The sequence below is a fragment of the Chrysochloris asiatica genome, unplaced genomic scaffold (assembly GCF_000296735.1).
Source record: "Chrysochloris asiatica unplaced genomic scaffold, ChrAsi1.0 scaffold00125, whole genome shotgun sequence".
Taxonomy (NCBI): Eukaryota; Metazoa; Chordata; class Mammalia; order Afrosoricida; family Chrysochloridae; genus Chrysochloris; species Chrysochloris asiatica.
In genome coordinates, this window is record NW_006408643.1 from 4033873 (window position 1) to 4052260 (window position 18388).

At 52.8% G+C, this 18388-nt stretch overlaps 1 protein-coding gene across 2 annotated transcripts in view; it reads left to right on the forward strand.

Annotated features, from left to right (window-relative positions):
• The window catches only part of PTPRS (protein tyrosine phosphatase, receptor type, S), an 89033-nt gene that overhangs the window by 61003 nt on the left and 9642 nt on the right, over positions 1 to 18388 (forward strand). The window contains exons 12-26 of one of the 2 annotated variants that reach the window (XM_006868908.1): positions 3245 to 3362; positions 4155 to 4763; positions 5218 to 5315; positions 6282 to 6535; positions 7750 to 7843; positions 7936 to 8151; positions 8556 to 8713; positions 9309 to 9320; positions 9735 to 9847; positions 12464 to 12561; positions 12668 to 12791; positions 13274 to 13449; positions 13533 to 13652; positions 15005 to 15159; positions 15688 to 15973. In XM_006868908.1, coding sequence (XP_006868970.1) covers positions 3245 to 3362; positions 4155 to 4763; positions 5218 to 5315; positions 6282 to 6535; positions 7750 to 7843; positions 7936 to 8151; positions 8556 to 8713; positions 9309 to 9320; positions 9735 to 9847; positions 12464 to 12561; positions 12668 to 12791; positions 13274 to 13449; positions 13533 to 13652; positions 15005 to 15159; positions 15688 to 15973 — 2631 coding nt within the window. The remainder of the gene's footprint in view (positions 1 to 3244; positions 3363 to 4154; positions 4764 to 5217; positions 5316 to 6281; positions 6536 to 7749; positions 7844 to 7935; positions 8152 to 8555; positions 8714 to 9308; positions 9321 to 9734; positions 9848 to 12463; positions 12562 to 12667; positions 12792 to 13273; positions 13450 to 13532; positions 13653 to 15004; positions 15160 to 15687; positions 15974 to 18388) is intronic. The other variant, XM_006868909.1, reaches the window with a different exon arrangement.

Genomic DNA, 18388 nt, shown 5'->3' on the forward strand with positions numbered 1-18388 from the left:
CACGCCCCTGGTAAAAGGGTCTCCTTCCCCTGCCCACCATGCACCCGTTTGGAACACATAGCCTCGGTTTTCACATCAGCCAAGTGGGAAACTCCGACACCCGAAGGTCCTAGCCACAGAAAGGAGGCCCAGGCCCTGCTTCCGCTGTGGGCTTCCCCAACACACCTTTACCTGGAATGCTTTTTCTATATCTTTATTTCAGCCCTGTGGAGTCCAGGCTAGCACCCAACCCTTTGGGCCATTTTCCAGCATAGCACAATCGTATCCCCCAGTGTAGCCCTGTCTGACCTAGCACATGCTCTCTCTGGCTCAACTGTCCTCTCCATTCTGCCCCATGGGATGGGAGAAATGAGTCCGCCCTGTTATTTATAGAGGGATACTGCCAGCATTCCACCATTACCACCCCTCAGTTTATTCAGGAAGTCCTGAATATTGCTGTGCAACTTTTGGCAATTTGCTGCCTCTCTGTGGGCTTTCTTTACGTGTCTAAGGTGGGGGCTTCAGGCTCTTGTGAGAACTCAGTCTGGTATTCAATTGCTACTGGGCCTGTCTATCTGTCTATAGACTCCCTCCCTTCCCCACCTTAAATCTAGGGGTGGGAACTCCCAAATGGGCTCTAATTCTGACCCTCCTGCGGAGATCCCAAGGAAAGCTGAGTGAGTCTCAGGGGCAGGAGACCCTCTGTATGTCATCCACTTGTGATCCTGGCCTGGGGCCACACACAATCTCCAGGCATGTTGGAACGTGTCGGTGGGGTGCATGCGTGCAAAAGCGGGCACATGTGTGACTGAGGATGTCTGCAGAAGGATGGAAGGTCCGGTGTGGTAGTACTGGTGGAACAAGTCATTCTTTGTTCAAACCCGCCTATGCCCTGTCACGTGCTGCATGCCACAGACAGGCATTCATCAGATCGGGATACAAGTCCATGGACAGTCACAGCTGGTGGGGCGGGGGAGACAGCCGTGGCAGTGCTGAGCAGTTAGCACTGTGTGGGGCGGCAGCCTCCAGGTGTAGCATTTGCTCATTTACATGGTGTCAAAACTCCGGCTGTGGTGAATTTCAAGCTGCCTGGGATGGAGCTGATGAGACAGCTGTAGCATAAGTACTGGACAGCAAGGTTGGCAGTTCAAACTCACTAACCACTTCTTGGAAACCCTATACAGGGTCACTACGGGTCAGTGTCAACTTGATGGTACTTCACAATCACATGAGATAGCTCTTCATTGTATGGTAGTTCAGGAAGTGAATATGGTGACAATAGTCTCAGATATGACCTCAAGACCACAGATCCTAAGAAACTTAGTAAAATCATTATTGTTGTTACGTGTCTTGAGTTGGTTCCGACTCAAAACAACCCTGTTTAGCAGGGTTGGGGAACGTCCAGCCCGAGGGCCATATATTGTTGTTAAGTGAGGTCAAGTCAGTTCCGACTCATAGCGACCCTGTATAGGGTTTCTGAGGAGCAGCTGTTGGGTTTGAACTGCCAACCTTGTGGTGCACTATCTAGTGCTGATCCTACAGTGCCACACCAGGCCTGGAGGGCCCTTAGAAGGTCCTCAAAATCATTTGGTGTGACTCTGCCAAGGCAACCACAGTTCCAGCCATCACATTGATGGTGGTGGTGGTGGTGGTGTGCCGTGGAGTCCGTTCCGACTCATAGCGATCCTGCTTAGGGTTTCTGAAGCTATAAATCCTTATGGGAGAAGAAAGCCTCATCTTTTCTCCCGTGGAACAGCTGGTAGTTTCAAACCGCTGACCTTGACGTTAGCAGCCCCACTCATAACCACTATGTTACCAGAGCTCCTTAGGGGTGAGTTAATTAAATGACCAAATATAGCAGGCTAATTTTTAAGTTGATAATTTTGTATGGCGTGCAAAGGATGTTATAAATTTTGGCAGAAAAAAGGTTACCCACCCTTGCTGTATAGGGTTTCTGAGGAGCGTCTGAGGGGCAGCTGGTGGGTTTGAACCGCTGACCTTGTGGTTTGCAGTTCATTGCTGATCGTACAGCACCACACCAGGAGTCCAGTGTGGTGTAGCAGTGAAATAATTAGGAAGGGATACGTTTTGAGTCCTGGTGTGGCGCTGTGCTGACTGACCTGCAAACCACAAAGTCAGCAGTTCAAACCCACCAGCTGCCCCTCAGAAACCCTATGCAGGGTCACTATGAGTCAGAAGTGACTCAGCACCACTGGACAAGTTGAGTAGGCGTCCTTGGGTAATCCAAACAGTTTATTGCCTGACCACTAACCAAAAGAATCTCAACTCAAAGTCACTCCAAAGTGCCTTTGAAGAAAGGTCTGGCAATCTCTCAAAAGCCTTGCAAACCCTACACTTGTGACTGCCAGGAGTTGGAATCAACTTGATGGTGACTGGATTTAGTTCTTTTTTTTTTTTTTGGCTTTCTTGGCTTTGAGTATTCATTACCTTTACTTTCAAAATAATTGGTTTGACTATAAGTTAAGTTAAGTTGTTAAGTGCCGTTGAGTCGGTTCCGACCCATAGTGACCCTGTACAGGGTTTCCGAGGGTGTAAATCCTTACGGGAGTAGGAAGCCTCATCTTTCTCCCGTGGAGCGGCTGGTAGTTTTGAACCGCTGACCTTAAGGTTCACAGCCCGATGTGTAACCACTACGCTACCAGAGCTCCTATTTGACTATAAGTTTATATATTTAATGTTTAATAATGGCTCTATTTAACAACTGGTTTGTAGAATTCCAGAACACTTAGTAGTCAGCTCTTGCAAGCTGGCCTACAGCATCTCTAGCATACCAATATGTATAGAGGCAGAGGAAACAGCCTGTGCAAAGGTCCTGGGGCAGAGCTGGGCCTGGAGAGTGGGAGGAACAGCGAGGAGGCCTGTATGACTGGAGAGGAATGAGAGGGGATAGGGAAAGGGACAGGGCAGGACCTGCAGAGAGGACTCAGGCATGGACTAGAGGGAGGTGGGAGCCCTGGAGGGTTGTGCTTAGAGGACGATGGGCCTGACCCAGGTGTTCATGGGCAGAGCCAGAGAACCAGAGTGGACATGACTGCATGGGTCCAGACAGCGTGAGTAGGTGTGTGAGGCCAGCTGTGTGTACCCATTAGAGCATGGCCGTGCAAGGTGTTATGCTCTGTGCATGAGCTTGGGTGCACGTACATCTCCTTCCCCAACGGGGGACCCCTTGCTTGACCCCATCACAGGGCTGTTGGGGGGGGCTGGCCTGGCCCACCCTGGCACTGACCCACAGCCCTGCCCACAGGAAATGGTCATCACAAACCTGCAGCCTGAGACCACGTACTCCATCACAGTAGCCGCCTACACCATGAAGGGCGATGGCGCTCGCAGCAAACCCAAAGTGGTCGTGACCAAGGGAGCAGGTAGGAAGCCCATTGACTTAGAGCTGAGATCTCTCTTCCCCGCTTCCTGCCAATGGGGTGTCTGCCTCATCTCTGGAGGGTGAATGGTGTATTCGAGCTGCATTTACAGGCAGAGCCCACAGCATGTGGGCCCCCACGCGTTAAACGTCCTGACAGTCCTGAATGGAGGGCCCAGTTCTTCCCACGCTGCTCCTGGCCCCACATCCTCTCTTGGCACACTGATGATTGTCCAGACTACAAGAACCACAAGGCATTGAGGGCAGGGTTCTGGAGACTTCTGTGCCTCATGGGTGTGAACCAGGTGCCAGCAATAGGGGCGGGCAAATCAACAGGAGACGAGATGAACAAGTTACTCACTGGAAAAGGCAGTAAACAGATGAGAGCCTGCCACAGTGCCCAAGTGATACTCTTTACTGCATTCTCCGAGTCGGTGACCTCCTCGCTATTGCTTGCACACACCTGCTACGTTCCACCTTAGGACCTTTGCACGTGCTGTGCCTTCTGCCTGGAACATGGCTCCCCAGATGGCTCTTGGTCTCATCTCTGTGCCTTTGCACATATCATGCCCATTGCCTGGATCACTTTTACCCAGATATCCCTGTGGCTCCTGGTCTTACCTCAGGGCCTTTGCACATACCCTTCCCACTGCCTCTAGAACACTGTTCCTTAGATGTTCCCTTAGTTCCTGGTCTCATATCCTTCAGGTCTTTGTTCAGATGCCACCTGCCCAGTGAGGACTTCCTGGGAGAGACCCACCCTTTACTTCTGGCCTTGTGGCTCATATCTCCACAGTGCTGGGCCGCCCCACCCTGTCGGTGCAACAGACCCCCGAGGGCAGCCTGCTGGCACGTTGGAAGCCCCCAGCTGGCACCGCCGAAGACCAGGTGCTAGGCTACCGCCTACAATTTGGCCGTGAGGACTCAACGCCGTTGGCCACCCTGGAGTTCACAGCCTCTGAGGACCAGTACACAGCCCCGGGCGTGCACAAGGGGGCCACGTATGTGTTCCGGCTGGCGGCCCGCAGCAGTGGCGGGCTGGGCGAGGAGGCGGCCCAGGTCCTGAGCATCCCCGAGGACACACCCCGCGGCCACCCCCAGATCCTCGAGGCTGCCGGCAACGCCTCGGCCGGCACCGTCCTGCTCCGCTGGCTGCCACCTGTGCCCGCCGAGCGCAACGGGGCCATTGTCAAGTACACAGTGGCCGTGCGGGAGGCTGGCGCCCCGGGCCCTGCCCGAGAGACCGAGCTGCCCGCCGCGCCCGAGCCGGGCGCCGAGAATGCACTCACGCTGCGGGGCCTCAAGCCCGACACGGCCTACGACCTCCAAGTCCGAGCCCACACGCGCCGGGGCCCTGGCCCCTACAGCCCCCCCGTCCGCTACCGGACGTTCCTGCGGGATCAAGGTAGGCGCGCGGCGACTGCCCGCACCAGAGACGGACCGGGCCTCGTGCCCACCCCCACCCCAGCCCCCTCCCTCTCCCCCGCCCAGGTAAGTGGTCACTTTTCTGCTTCCAAATGGACGCTGAAGGCGAGTCCGGACCCTGAGGCTCCGGCATTGGCAAAGGTGGGACGTGCCTCGGTGGCACCACCGCCCCCACCGCCGCCCCCTACCCCATCCTCCCTTTCCTTCCTCCTCCTCCTCCTCCTCCTCTTCCTCTGCCTTCTCTCTGCAGCCGCGCCGTCTCCCGCAGCAGGGCCCGAGGACAGGCAGGCAGGGCCGGGCCAGGGCCAGGCAGGAAGGCCATGGGCACAGGCACAGCGGACGACAGGGCATGCCTGGGCCGCCCCCTGCCCCGTGCCCCACACTTACCACGTCTTTCTTCTGCTCTCTCTCTGCTCTGCCACTGCTTGGTGCAGTCTCCCCCAAGAACTTCAAGGTGAAGATGATCATGAAGACATCAGTCCTGCTCGGCTGGGAGTTCCCCGACAACTACAATTCACCCACTCCCTACAAGGTGTGGCCACCCAGCATGCAGGTGGGCCTGGGTGGGGCAGGACGAGGCACGGACTGGTCAGGGCTCAGCAGGGTTTGGGGACTCAGCCTTGGGATCAGGGCTGGGATCAGGGCTCAGTCAGAGTTGGATTCAGCTGGGATTGAGGCTCAGTCTGAGTTCAGGGGCAAGCCTAAAATCAGGGTTCAATCAGTTGAGACTTAATGGGACTCTGTAGGATTGAGGCACAGCCTGTGGTTTGTAATTCACTCAGGGTTAGGTAGGAATTGGCATAGGGTTAGGGCTCAGCCTTGGTCAAGTCTCAGCTAAGATCAGGGCTCAGAGTAGATGTCAACTAGAATGGAGGTTCCATCTGAGCTCAAGACTGTGTCTAAGTAAGATCAGGGCTCAGTCAAGAGTTTGACCTCAGCCTAAAGTTAGAATTCAGTCAAGATTAGGAATTGGCCGGGGTTCAGCCTTGGTCTAGGTTTAGCTGGGATTGGGGCTCAGTTAGCGTTGAGGTTTAGCCAGGGTTGGGGCTCAGCTGGGATTTAGGCTCAGTCTGAGTTCAGAGCTGAGTCTGAGACCAAGGCTTAATCAGAGTTGAGACTCATTTAGGCCTGAAATGCAGTCTGGGATGGAGGCTTAGGCTGGGATCAGGTTTCGATCAGCTTTAGGACTCAGTCTGGGATTGGGGCTTAGCCTTGGTAAAGGTTTGGCTGGGCTCAGGGCTAAGTCATGGTTGGGTTCACTTGGGATCAAGGCTCAGTCTGAGCTGAGAGCTGAGTGTAATAGAGTTAGGGCTCATCCGAGTTCAGTCACAATCTGAAGTCAGTCTGAAGTCAGGGTTAGGGCTTGGTCTGTGGTTAGGATCAGCCTTGGTCAGGGTTCAGCCAGAATTTGGGCTCAGTCCGAGATTAGGGCAAAGTCATTATTGGAATTAAGCTGGACCCAGGGCCACCTGTGAGCCCTCTCACCCCGCCCCTGCAGATCCAGTATAACGGGCTCACATTAGACGTGGATGGACGCACCACCAAGAAGCTCATCACACACCTCAAGCCCCACACTTTCTACAACTTCGTGCTGACCAACCGCGGCAGCAGCCTGGGCGGCCTCCAGCAGACTGTCACCGCCTGGACCGCCTTCAACCTGCTCAGTGCCAAGCCCAGCGTGGCCCCAAAACCCGACTCGGACGGCTTCATCATGGTGTACCTGCCCGACGGCCAGAGCCCTGTGCCCATCCAGTACGCCCAGCCCCAACCCCAGCCTTAGTCCCTAGCCTCAACCCCAGCCTTAGTCCCCTGCCTAGGCCCGCCTGAAACAGCGATGTGGCTGAGTAACCCATAGAAGCTCTCCTTGCCAATAAAGCAGGAAGACACCAGCTTCTGCTCCCAGACCACCAGTATTAAACCATTCCCTGACCCTGTGCTGGGCAATGCTGAGATCCCACAGTGGATTTTGTTAATGGGAAGGCTTTCAGCCAGATGAAGAGAGAGACACAGACAGTGGAGGCACCAGTGCCTAGAATCCTTACTGGTGAGGAGAGAGCTCTGAGAGGCAGACAAGAACCAAGGGTTATGGAAAAGTATGGGCATTGCAGCTAGGGCATTGAAGGATGTGTAGGAGTCTGGTTAAGTAGATATACGTGGGATGACTGTCCAGAGAGATGTGTGTATGCTTATGTTGTGTAGATTCTGACTTATAATGACCCCATATGGCAGAGCAGAACCACTCCACTCTGTTTTCAGATAATATGATCCTATACATAGGAGTCCTGGTGTGGTGCTGTGCGTTAATGCGCCAGACTACAAAGCCATTTGAACTGCAAGGTCGGCGGTTCAAGCTCACCAGTTGCGCCTCGGAAACAGTCTATAGGGTCGCTATGAGTCAGATCCGACTCAACGGCACTAAACAACAACATACCTAGAAAGCCCCAAAGACTCAGCAGAACACCTACTGGACCTCATTGGAAGATTCAGCAAAGTATCAGGGTAGAAGAGCAACATACAGAAAAAACCAGTTGGACTCCTTTATGCTAATAGTGACAACATTAGGAAAGCAATACCATTTCCAATAACCACCCAAAGGATGAAATTTTGGGGAATAAATGTAACCAGAGAAACAAAGCTCCTATACAAAGAAAACCACAAAACACTACCACTATGAGAAAAAGCTCTTTCTCTTGCAGAGCCGCTAGTGGGTTCAAACTACTAACATTTCAGTTAGCAGCTGAGTACATAACCAACGAGCCACCACAGCTTCTTATAAAGTATAGCGGAATATAACTACTGGAGACTTAAATCAGGCACCACTAGAGTTGTTGACATTTGGGGTGTTGTATGTGAGGGGCAGGTAATGGACCCATTGTACAAGCAGGATGGACTCGGAGAGAGCCCTCCCATTCCGCGCCCACCCCCCCAGACAACATCCCTCAGCTCAACTTTTTCCCTCCCGACAGGAACTACTTCATTGTTATGGTCCCACTGCGCAAGTCTCGTGGAGGCCAGTTCCTGAACCCAATGGGCAGTCCGGAGGAAATGGACCTGGAGGAGGTGAGGCCCGCTGGACCCAAATGTATCCTGGCTGTCTTGTGCCTTGTCACTCGCAGCTGGATGCTCAGTCACCCACTTCTCTGTTCCCATAGCTCATTCAAGACATCTCACGGCTACAGCGACGCAGTCTGCGGCACTCGCGCCAGCTAGAGGTGCCCCGACCCTACATTGCGGCTCGCTTCTCCATGCTGCCTCACACCTTCAACCCTGGTGACCAGAAGCAGTATGGTGGCTTTGACAACCGGGTGCTGGAACCCGGCCACCGATACGTGCTCTTCATACTGGCTGTGCTGCAGAGGAGTGAGCCCGTAAGTCCCAGGTGGTAGCTGCCCACCCTGTGAGGCCCCTGCTTCCGAAGACCCACCCTCAGACACGGACAGACCACATAACTCTCCACTTCCTGCGGTCAGGATTGGGAGAGGGGAGGACTTGTGTTTGGAGGGGAAGGGCTTTGGAGTTGGGGCTTTTCGGGATGAACAATTGAACAAGGACAAGGTGTCCCAGTTGGTCAAAAAAGCATGTGCAAATGTTTCGAGAACACGAACAGAGAAAGGAATGTTACGGTTACACTGTGGAAGCCATAGAGCCATTGTGAGGAGTGTGAGATTTATCCTGAGGGTCCCGGGGAGCCAAGAAGAGTTTGGAGCCGCGGGGAAGACATAGGTTTGTGTTTGAGGATGGGTACTGATGGAGGCTTCCCACATTCCTGCAGACATTCGCAGCCAGCCCCTTCTCAGACCCCTTCCAGCTGGATAACCCAGACCCTCAGCCCATTGTAGACGGGGAGGAGGGGCTCATCTGGGTGATCGGGCCTGTACTGGCTGTGGTCTTCATCATCTGCATCGTCATCGCCATCTTGCTGTACAAGAAGTGAGTTCTCTCGGCCCCACCCCAACATGTGAGAGGCGGGAGGGCTTCCTGGCAGAGGTGGCCTTGGAAAGGTCCTGAGAAAGGTCTCAGAGGACCATTCCTGGCACCAATGGGGAAATGGAGGCTTAGAAAGGTTAAGCCATCTGAACAAAGTCATACTCCAGGGAAGGTTCAAACCAGGCCACTCAGCAACATTTAGGGCCTCCGAGAGGAAAGGACTGGGGGTGTACAGGCTGCCTCTGTCCAGTTTGAGGATGGTGATTTTAGTGGCCACATGGGGCTTTTCTCAGCTTAGAAGGGGGAGGGGCTAGACATACTTCATTGTGGATTGCAAAGTCGGTTGAACCGCAAGGTCAGTGATTCAAGTTTACCAGCCACTCCTCGGAAACTCTGTATAGGGTCTCTATGGGTCGGAACCGACTTGACAACACTTAACAGCAGCAGCCACAATAGAGCAAGCAAGAAAGATTAGCCCCAGTTTCTAGAAGAGACCAAGGGTCAGAGAGGTTAAGTCACGTATCTGCAGCCCACATCCTCTCTCACCTCCTTTTTTATCCCCACCCCCTGTCTGATTTGTGTCTGCTTCTGGGAGCAGCAAACCTGACAGGTAAGAATGGGCCCTACCCACTAAGGCCTAGGGCGGCAGGAGGATGAGGGAGGGAAATGGGGTGGTGCTTGGACCCCTGGGGTAAGAGCTCCTTGAACAGGTTGCACATGTATGGCCCCCAATACCAAGTCATACATGTCTACATGCATGCTTCACCCCACATACTCAGCTGTGCTCATATATGGTCTTGAAAACTCACTTGTACACATAAACATACATATGTCATCTTGGATACTCAGTGGTATACATACATACACATCCCATGCATGGTCTTGGATACCCAATCCATAGACACCCAATATGCAGGTCGATTCCCTTTCCTGTGTGCTGGCCTCACATTTCTGCTACCTAAGTAATGCTGACAAGTGTGAACATTCGGACCCACACTCTTCACTCTCTTTGCTCCCCATGAAGTAAACGCAAGGACTCAGAGCCTCGCACCAAATGCCTCCTGAACAATGCTGACCTCGCCCCCCACCACCCCAAAGACCCCGTGGAGATGAGACGCATTAACTTCCAGACACCAGGTACGTGTTTCTCCTTGGTGCCAGGCAGACCTATGTACCTGGGACAACACTCACGGGGGTGGGAGAGGTGGCGTAGGGGAAGAGAAAGCTGCCAGTGCTGAATCCTCCTCTAGCCCCGCTGAGAACTTTTCAGGATGCAATTGAATTCTTAATCCCTGAATTATCTTATACCCCAAATAGCTCATGGGTTGGCTTGGCATAGAACCAAGAGAGACTTATAAAAGTTGTACTTCACTGGTGGTTGCTGTTGTCTTTGGGAATTTCCACAGCATCTCCAAACAAACAAAAAAACCCACCTTGTTTTTCTGGGTGATAAGAGTTATGCTTCTCTTTAAATGTCTAACCTTCATGCCACTCAGTGCTGGCTACAGAGGTTTGTCCTGTCATTTTCCGGATCCCTTGGGAAGCATGGAAGCCCTACATCTCCTTCCTCAGTGGCCCCTGGGAGCTGTGTCCCCATCCCTCCTCACCTTCACAGCTCCCTGGCAGGAGACTAGAATTAGGGTGTTAGCCTTGATCATCTTCATATACAATGCCCCACATTCTTCCCCTGTCTCTTCCTTCATAATGGGCTCATGCCAGCTGCTGCTAACCAAAGCAGGACTTTCCATTTAACTGATGGCTGCTGCTCCTGGTGGGCTCACAGCTTGGTTCTGTCTGTCCTTCCACTGACACCGACCCCAGTCTGACATCCGTTTCCGAATAGGCTCATGTCAGTTTCCAACTAACCGAGGACTTGAAACCTCTAGCTGATATCTGTCATTCTTCTTAAGGCCTGACGCATGGCCTCACGTGTCACCGTCCCCGATGTACGCCTCTCTCTTTCCTCTGTCTTGACTGGCTCGTGTCTGTTCTATTTCCATCCAAGTGAGAATTTTAAGCACTTGCATTTAACTGATGGCTTCTGTCTTCCATCACCGATCGCGCAGGGTCTCATGTGTCACCCCTAATGTGCTCCTTTGTTGCCTGTCTCTGGATTGACGCATGTCAGTTGTCTTTCTCACCAAGTGATCTGTTTTCAGCATTTTCATTTAACTGACGCCTGCAGCCCTCCTTAAGGGCTCATGCCTAGCCTGAAATGCCTTTTCTCATGCATTTCCGTTTCCTTCCGATTGCAATTCTGTTTCCATCCAAATGAGGATTTGAAACATTTGTATTTAACTAATGACTTTGGTCCTCCTTGAAAGCTTGTGGCATGGGTCCATATGTCCTTTCCCTGCACCCTGATTTTTCCTTCACCACATCCTCCTTTCCCAGAATCCTCTGGGCTGACCCTAGCAGGGGATCTGAGGCCAGGGTGGTTGAAGGGGAGAGGGGACACCTGGACTAGCCTAAAGCTTTGGGGTCTCCACTAAAGAGGTTCTCGGATTTACTTTGCTCTACCCTTTGCGTCTGTTGGCGACCCAGTGAGGGGAGGGGGCGGTGTGTTTTCATTTATTTATTGTTTACTGTTTCTGCAGATTCAGGCCTCAGCAGCCCCCTCAGGGAGCCGGGGTTTCACTTTGAAAGTTAGTTCCTGTGTCTCTCTGTCCTTGGCTTCCTTTCGCCCGTTTTGTGTTCCTCCTTGGTTCCTCCATCCCACCCCGTCTCTGTCCGCACATCCACCCCAGCCAGGCTGGCTTCTCGGGAGGGGCTGGGCTCCAAGGTGGCAGCTGTGTGTGTAGGTGTTGGAGTGCACACGGGTGCTGGCCGATCGATTAGATCCCGTGGCACAGGCAGACAAGGTGCTAGAAGCAAGGCCCTTAGATACGGGGGGTCTTGGGATGCAGCTGGACTATCAGGGGACAGTTGCTCAGAGCAGCAACTGAATACCTTCTGGCCCAGAAGCCTTTATGGAGCTCTGCTGACCAAAAGGTTGGCAGTTTGAACCCACTCAGTGGCTCTGCGGGAGAAAGACCCTGTGACATGGGGTCACTATGAGTCAAAATCGACTCCCCAAAAGCCTTTGACCCTAGCAATTACCTGGTTCTTCAAGGCTGGAACCTCCTGATATGAGCCTTGTGTTTAGGCATAGGGTATATGAGTACACACACAGCTAGGGGACTCCAGGAAAGGAGGCGGGTCCAGCCCACCAGCATGTCAGAAAAGGGAAGCAAACTCCAGCCCTGCCACCTCCAGCAGCCAACCTGGGAGGGAGCTCCAAAGAACAAGTGGGCTCGCTGTTCCCATTTCCAGATGGGGTCTTGAGAGTCTTGGGATAGAAGGAGGAACCCCTCCCCGCCAGCACACGCACACCCCGTGTCTCCCCCACTCCTTAACTGCTCCATTCCCTGAGAGGTAGAAAAAGGAGTCCGCCCCCGCCCCGAGGGTGGCCCAGATGAGACGCCTCCCCGAGGCCAGCCAGCCTGCATCTGCTTCCTCCATTTCTGTCCTTCCCGCCTGTTTCTCAGGCCTCTGGGGCATCCCCTCTACCCTGGCCACTGGGTTGGGGGCACTGGAGTGGGCAGACGAGCAGCAGCCACAAACCCACCTGCAACTCCAGCCCCACCATGAGCCACCCTCCTGCTGGCCTGTCCACCACGTCCTTCTAACCGCAGCTCCATTGCAGACTCCCACTTAAAACTGCCGTGCCCCGCCTCCTCCCTGCCCACATGGGCGGGTCTGCTCTTCCCACAGGCATGCTCAGTCATCCGCCGATCCCCATCTCAGAGATGGCAGAGCACACGGAGCGGCTCAAGGCCAATGACAGCCTCAAGCTCTCCCAGGAGTATGAGGTGAGCCCACCTGCCTCCCGCCCGCCCACCGAGCCAGCCCTGGCTCCTGCTCCCCCTTTCACACACACACACACACACACACACACACACAACTCTTTCCCCACAGTCCATCGACCCAGGTCAGCAGTTCACGTGGGAACATTCCAACCTGGAGGTGAACAAGCCCAAAAACCGCTACGCCAACGTCATCGCCTACGATCATTCCCGCGTCATTCTCCAGCCCATTGAAGGTAGCAGTGCAGGGGGCCCCAGGACCCCCATGTCCTCTCAGCCCTGGGGCAGGATCAACATGGACAAGCCAGGGGGCAGGAGGGGAGATGGAGGCTCCTGGGAATCTTTAGACAGGTATTTAACTGATGGCTGCTGTCCATAGCATGCTTCCATCTGCTCCTATGTCTCAATGGTTCTCACTCAGAGCACTTGTGCGTACCAGAGGACACTGGAGCATGTCTGCAGATAATTGTGGTTATCACAGCAGGGTGAAGGAGGAGCTGCTACTGGGTGGAGGCCAGGGATGCAGCTCAGTACCCTACAGTACACAGAGAAGCACCCAGTCCCAAATGTTGGGCGTGTTGAGGGTTGAGGGGGAGAGACCCTGAGGTCATGCCTTGGGAGCGGATTGGAGAAATCAAGGAGGACTTCCCAGAGGTGGTGAGGCAGTGACTAAACACTGCCCTCCCCAGCTAACCCCTGACCTCTCACCCGGCCCCAGGCATTGTGGGCAGTGACTACATCAATGCCAACTACGTGGATGGCTACCGGCGGCAGAATGCATACATCGCCACGCAGGGTCCACTGCCCGAGACCTTCGGCGACTTCTGGCGCATGGTGTGGGAGCAGCGCTCGGCCACTATCGTCATGATGACACGGCTGGAAGAGAAGTCGCGGGTGAGGCGCTGCCCCTCAGCCCCTGTGCCCTCGGTGGCCCCGGCCCCTATTCACGACCTGGTCTTCTCGTCCGTCCACTGCAGATCAAATGTGACCAGTACTGGCCCAACCGTGGCACGGACACCTACGGCTTCATCCAGGTCACGCTGCTGGACACCATCGAGCTGGCCACCTTCTGCGTGCGCACCTTCTCGCTCCACAAGGTGGTGTACCGCGAGCCGGTGGGCCAGCATGTCCATCCTCTCAAGCAGCCCCCTTTACAAATGGGGAAACTAAGGCTCAGAGGGCAAGTCCTGTCTCCAGCCAGGGCTGCAGGACATAGTCAGCAGGGCCTAGCTTGTGGAGAACCTATCTTGACTCCTGGCTTTTGTTCCACCCCAGATTCCCTCCCCATTTACCCTCTGACCTCACCTAGCCTGGTGCCTGAGGACTCAGACTTTTAAAAACCAAGACCTTCCCCCTCAACAGGGTCAGGCTCCCCAGTGCATGACCTGGCACAAGGGGGTGGGGACCCGAGCAGAGAAACAGGTGGTGGTGGTAGTTGGGGGCCTTCTAGTCCATTCCCAGCAAACCCCTGGGACAGATTAGAACCATTCCACAGGCGTTCCCAGCCTGTTACCTTTACAGGAAAAACTGCTAGGTCTTTCTCCTGCTGAACATGGGGTGGATTCAAACTGTCAGCTTTTATGCTAGCAGCCAAGCGCTTAACCATATCAGAAACTCATTAGATAAACAGGAAGGGGAAAGAATGCTCACTCCATCATTCACCCGATGAACATATTTTAAGCACCGGCCCCAATCTGGCCATAACCTGGGCATGCAGTGGACACCAAGACAGACAAAATGACCTGTTTTTGTGGAGCTTACAGTCCAGTGGGTGAGACACAGATAATTCGTTTGTAGGTGACAAGAAATCTTAACAGGTAGAAAGAGAAAAAGACAAAGAGGATAGAATTTCAGCAGGTAGGGAAGGAAGGGAGTCCGTCATGGGGAAGTCTGAGGGGAGAGTGTTCCAGACAGACAGAACAGGCTGTGCAAAGGCCCTGAGGTACAGGGCCAGGCCTGGTGAATTAGAGGAACAGCATGAGGCTGGTGTGAGTGGAGTAGAGTAAACCAAGGGGAGAAGAGGACAGGGAAGGGACAGGGCAGTGTGCAGGGCCCTGTGGGCAGTAGAGAGGGAGGTAGGACTCTGCCAGAGGTCTGTGGACAGAGGAGGGAGAAGGGACCCTGACTCTGACTGTCAAGTGGGAAAAAAACGGAAGAAGAAAGAAGGGAGTCAGGGGCCGAGTGGAGGTGATGATGGGACCACAGCCGGTGAATGCAGTGGGTGCGGCACTGGTAGAATTGGAGGGCATTGCTGAGCATGTGGGCTGACAGGTTAGAGGAGCTGGAAATGGGAAGTGGAGGAGGAGGCCCAGGTTGACCTGATGCCAGAAAGAGAGCGAGAAGGCCCCTCCTCTTTAGGCAGGTAGAGGAGTGGCTTCCAACTCCAAATCAGCATGTAGGTGGCCAGCCGGTCATAGCGGTGACCAATAGCACCCATGTGACCCCTTAGAATGGCTCCAGTGAGAAGCGTGAGGTCCGCCAGTTCCAGTTCACAGCATGGCCAGACCATGGGGTGCCTGAGTACCCAACACCTTTCCTGGCCTTCCTGCGAAGAGTTAAGACCTGTAACCCACCAGATGCCGGTCCCATCGTGGTCCACTGCAGGTGCGTGTCAGGTCCCGCCCAGTCCAGCCCAGCCCTCAGCCCTGAACTGGCTCCTCCCACCTGGGGGCGCCACACCCTCCCTCACATCCCATCCACTCCAACCCTGCACTAGCTTCTGTCACAGACTCTCCACCCCATCCCGCAGCCCTGCACTAGCTCCTCCCACCAGACTCCACACCCTTCCTCAGGCCCCACCCACAGCCCTGCACTAGCTCCTCCTACCTAGGTCTCCACACCCTCCTTCAAGCCCTGCCCACCGTACACTAGCTCCTCCCACCTCAGCTTCAGTCCAGCCCTCAGCCCCTTCTCTGTGCTCCACACCCACCCTCTTGTCTTATCAGGCCCACCCTGTTAGCTCTGGATCCATCCACCATAGCCACCCGCCCTGCTCCCACCTTCCCCAGTTCCCCCCCCCCACCAGGTTTCATAAAGGCAGCCCCTTATTCTTAGCCCCTCCCGCCCCGGGGCCTGGCCCGTCCTCCACATCTCCGCCCCTGCGGCAGTCCCTGAGCCCCGGTTACCCTACAGCGCCGGCGTGGGCCGCACAGGCTGCTTCATCGTCATCGACGCCATGCTGGAGCGCATCAAGCCTGAGAAGACGGTGGACGTGTATGGACACGTGACGCTCATGCGATCCCAGCGCAACTACATGGTGCAGACGGAAGACCAGTACAGCTTCATCCACGAGGCGCTGCTGGAGGCAGTGGGCTGCGGCAACACCGAGGTGCCCGCCCGCAGCCTCTACGCCTATATCCAGAAGTTGGCGCAGGTGGAGCCGGGAGAGCACGTCACCGGCATGGAGCTGGAATTCAAGGTGCCAGGAGCAGGGCATGCAGGCGGGACTCAGAGGGAAGGAGAGGAGCCTCCAGGGAAAGTGGAGTCTAGAGGGTGTTTGCAGGGGACTCCATGCCCACCCTTCCAGCCTTTGTTGTTGTCAGATGCCCTTGAGTGGGTACTGACTCATAGTGACCTTGTACACACAGAAGGAAACAGTGTCAGATCCTGAGCCGTCCTCATAATCATTGTTAGCTTGAGCCCTTTTTTTTTTGAGCCCATTTTTGATGCCACTGTGCCACTCCATCTCATTGGGGTCTTCCTCTTTTTCGCTGGTCCTCCACTTTACAAAGCATGATATCCTTCTTCAGGAACTGGTCTCTCCTGATAATATGTCTGAAGTATAAAAGACAAGTCTGTTCATCCTGGCTTCTAGCCTTACCCAAACCCACTGCAATGGAGTGGAACCTCGTAGAAACCCAATATAAGGTTTCACAGACTGTAAATCTTTATGGGGAAAAGGCAGCATCATCTTTCTCCTGAAAAGTTGGTGGTGGGTTTGAACTGCCGACCTTGCAATTACAGCTCAGTGCCCAGCCCGTGGGGCCACCAAGCCTCTGGCTTCCTTAGTTGCCAGTTGTTAAGTGCTGTCGAGTCCGTTTCAGCTCATAATGACTCTCTACAGGGTTTCTGAGGAGCAGCTGGTGGGTTTGAACCTCTGACTTTGTGGTTAGCAGTCCACAGTGCTACACCAGGAGCCAGTTTAGTTACCTGATTCTGCTACAACTGCACGATGGTTGACTTTAATGAAGTCCAGTTTCAGGGCGAAGCTCTAGCAAAAGACTGTTGGTTCTGGGGAAAGGTCCTTGTCTTTTCAACTTCTATTTCTTGGTGCCTTGGCCTTTTGTGCTTGCTTGCTTAAACTACTCTTTCTTCTTCCTTTTCTTTGGGGATGAGGGTGAGGGGGTAACAGTTAGGGTTAGGACTGTGGCTATTATTATGGCTATGGTAAGGACTGGGATGGTGGTGGTGGTGGTTGTATGCTGTGGAGTTGGTTCTGACTCATAGCAACTCTATACAGGGTTTCCGAGAGTATAACTCTATAAGAGCAGAAAGCCTCATCTTTCTCCTGCGGAACAACTGGTAGTTTCGAACTGCTGACTTTGAGATTAGCAGCCCAACTCATAACCAGTATGCTACCAGAGCTCCGTTAGGACTCGGGTAGTATTAGGGTCAGGGTTGGCTAGAGCGAGGAGTGAGGCTTAGTGTAGTTTTTAGATTTTAATTTATTTTTTCTTTAAATCTACATCATTTCCTTTTCATTTGAAAGTTCTGTAATTACTTTACTCCCTCTTTTTACTTTACGATTTGTGTTTTGTTGTTGAACTGTATCGTTGGTTCTCTATTTTAAGTCTTAAAGGTCCATTTTACGTTGAATACTTCCCTATCTGGGTTGAGTCTCTATGATATTGTCATACAAGTTAATTTCAGGTTGGTTCTGTCCAAGCAACTCTCTTTGGTGTATTTTGTAATGTTGGTCGAGTTTTTACAAATTCCTTTAATTTTTGTTTGTCTGAAGATGACCTAATTTTGTCATCATATTTGATGGACAGTTTTGCTGAATAGATGATTCTTGGTTGGCAGTTTTTTTCTTTCAGTTTTTTGTGTTTGTCATTCCATTGTCTTCTTGCCTGCATAGTTTCTGCTGAGAGATCAAAGTTTAGTCTTACTTACTAGTCCTCCTTTGTAGGTAAGTTTTCATTTCTCCTGAGCTGCTTTCAGGTTTCTTTCTTTGCCTTTGGTTTTCAAAAGTTGGGTTATAATGCATTTTGCTGTTTTCCTTTTGGTGTCTGTCCTGTTCAGAGTTCATTCCATTTCTTAAATTGGCTATCTTTTCGTCTCTCATGATCTTAAGGAAGTGTTCTTCCAACAACTCTTGGAAGGTTTTCTCTCTATTTATCCAGTATTCTCTATAGGTTTTTTTGTTTTCTCTTCTGGGATTCCTGTCACTCGTAAGTTATTCCTCTTGGTGAATAGTGTCCCACATAAATCTTAAGCTTGCTTTGTTTTTTGTTGTTCTTTTTTGTGATGGTTCCACTAGCAGATGAATAATGAGACTTTCCTTCAAGCTCAGTTATTCAGCTTTCCTTTGATTCAATTCTATTGCTTTGCCCTTTCAGCGTATTACCTATTTCCAAAGTCTTAGTGTTAATCTTCTGACTTTCTAATTGCTATTTTTGTATGGATCCCATTGTTTTTTGTTTTTTGTTTTCAATTATTTTGTCAGATTCTTGTATTTTTTCATAGGTTTGTCTGTTTTCCTAGATTTCGTCTGTGGTTTTCTGTCTTCCTCATAATGCGTAATTGGCATTCTTTTAAATTCCTTATCAGGTAGTTCCAATACCATTTCTGATGTATTTTCTGACTCTGTATTTTAGTCATTTGTTTGAGGCAC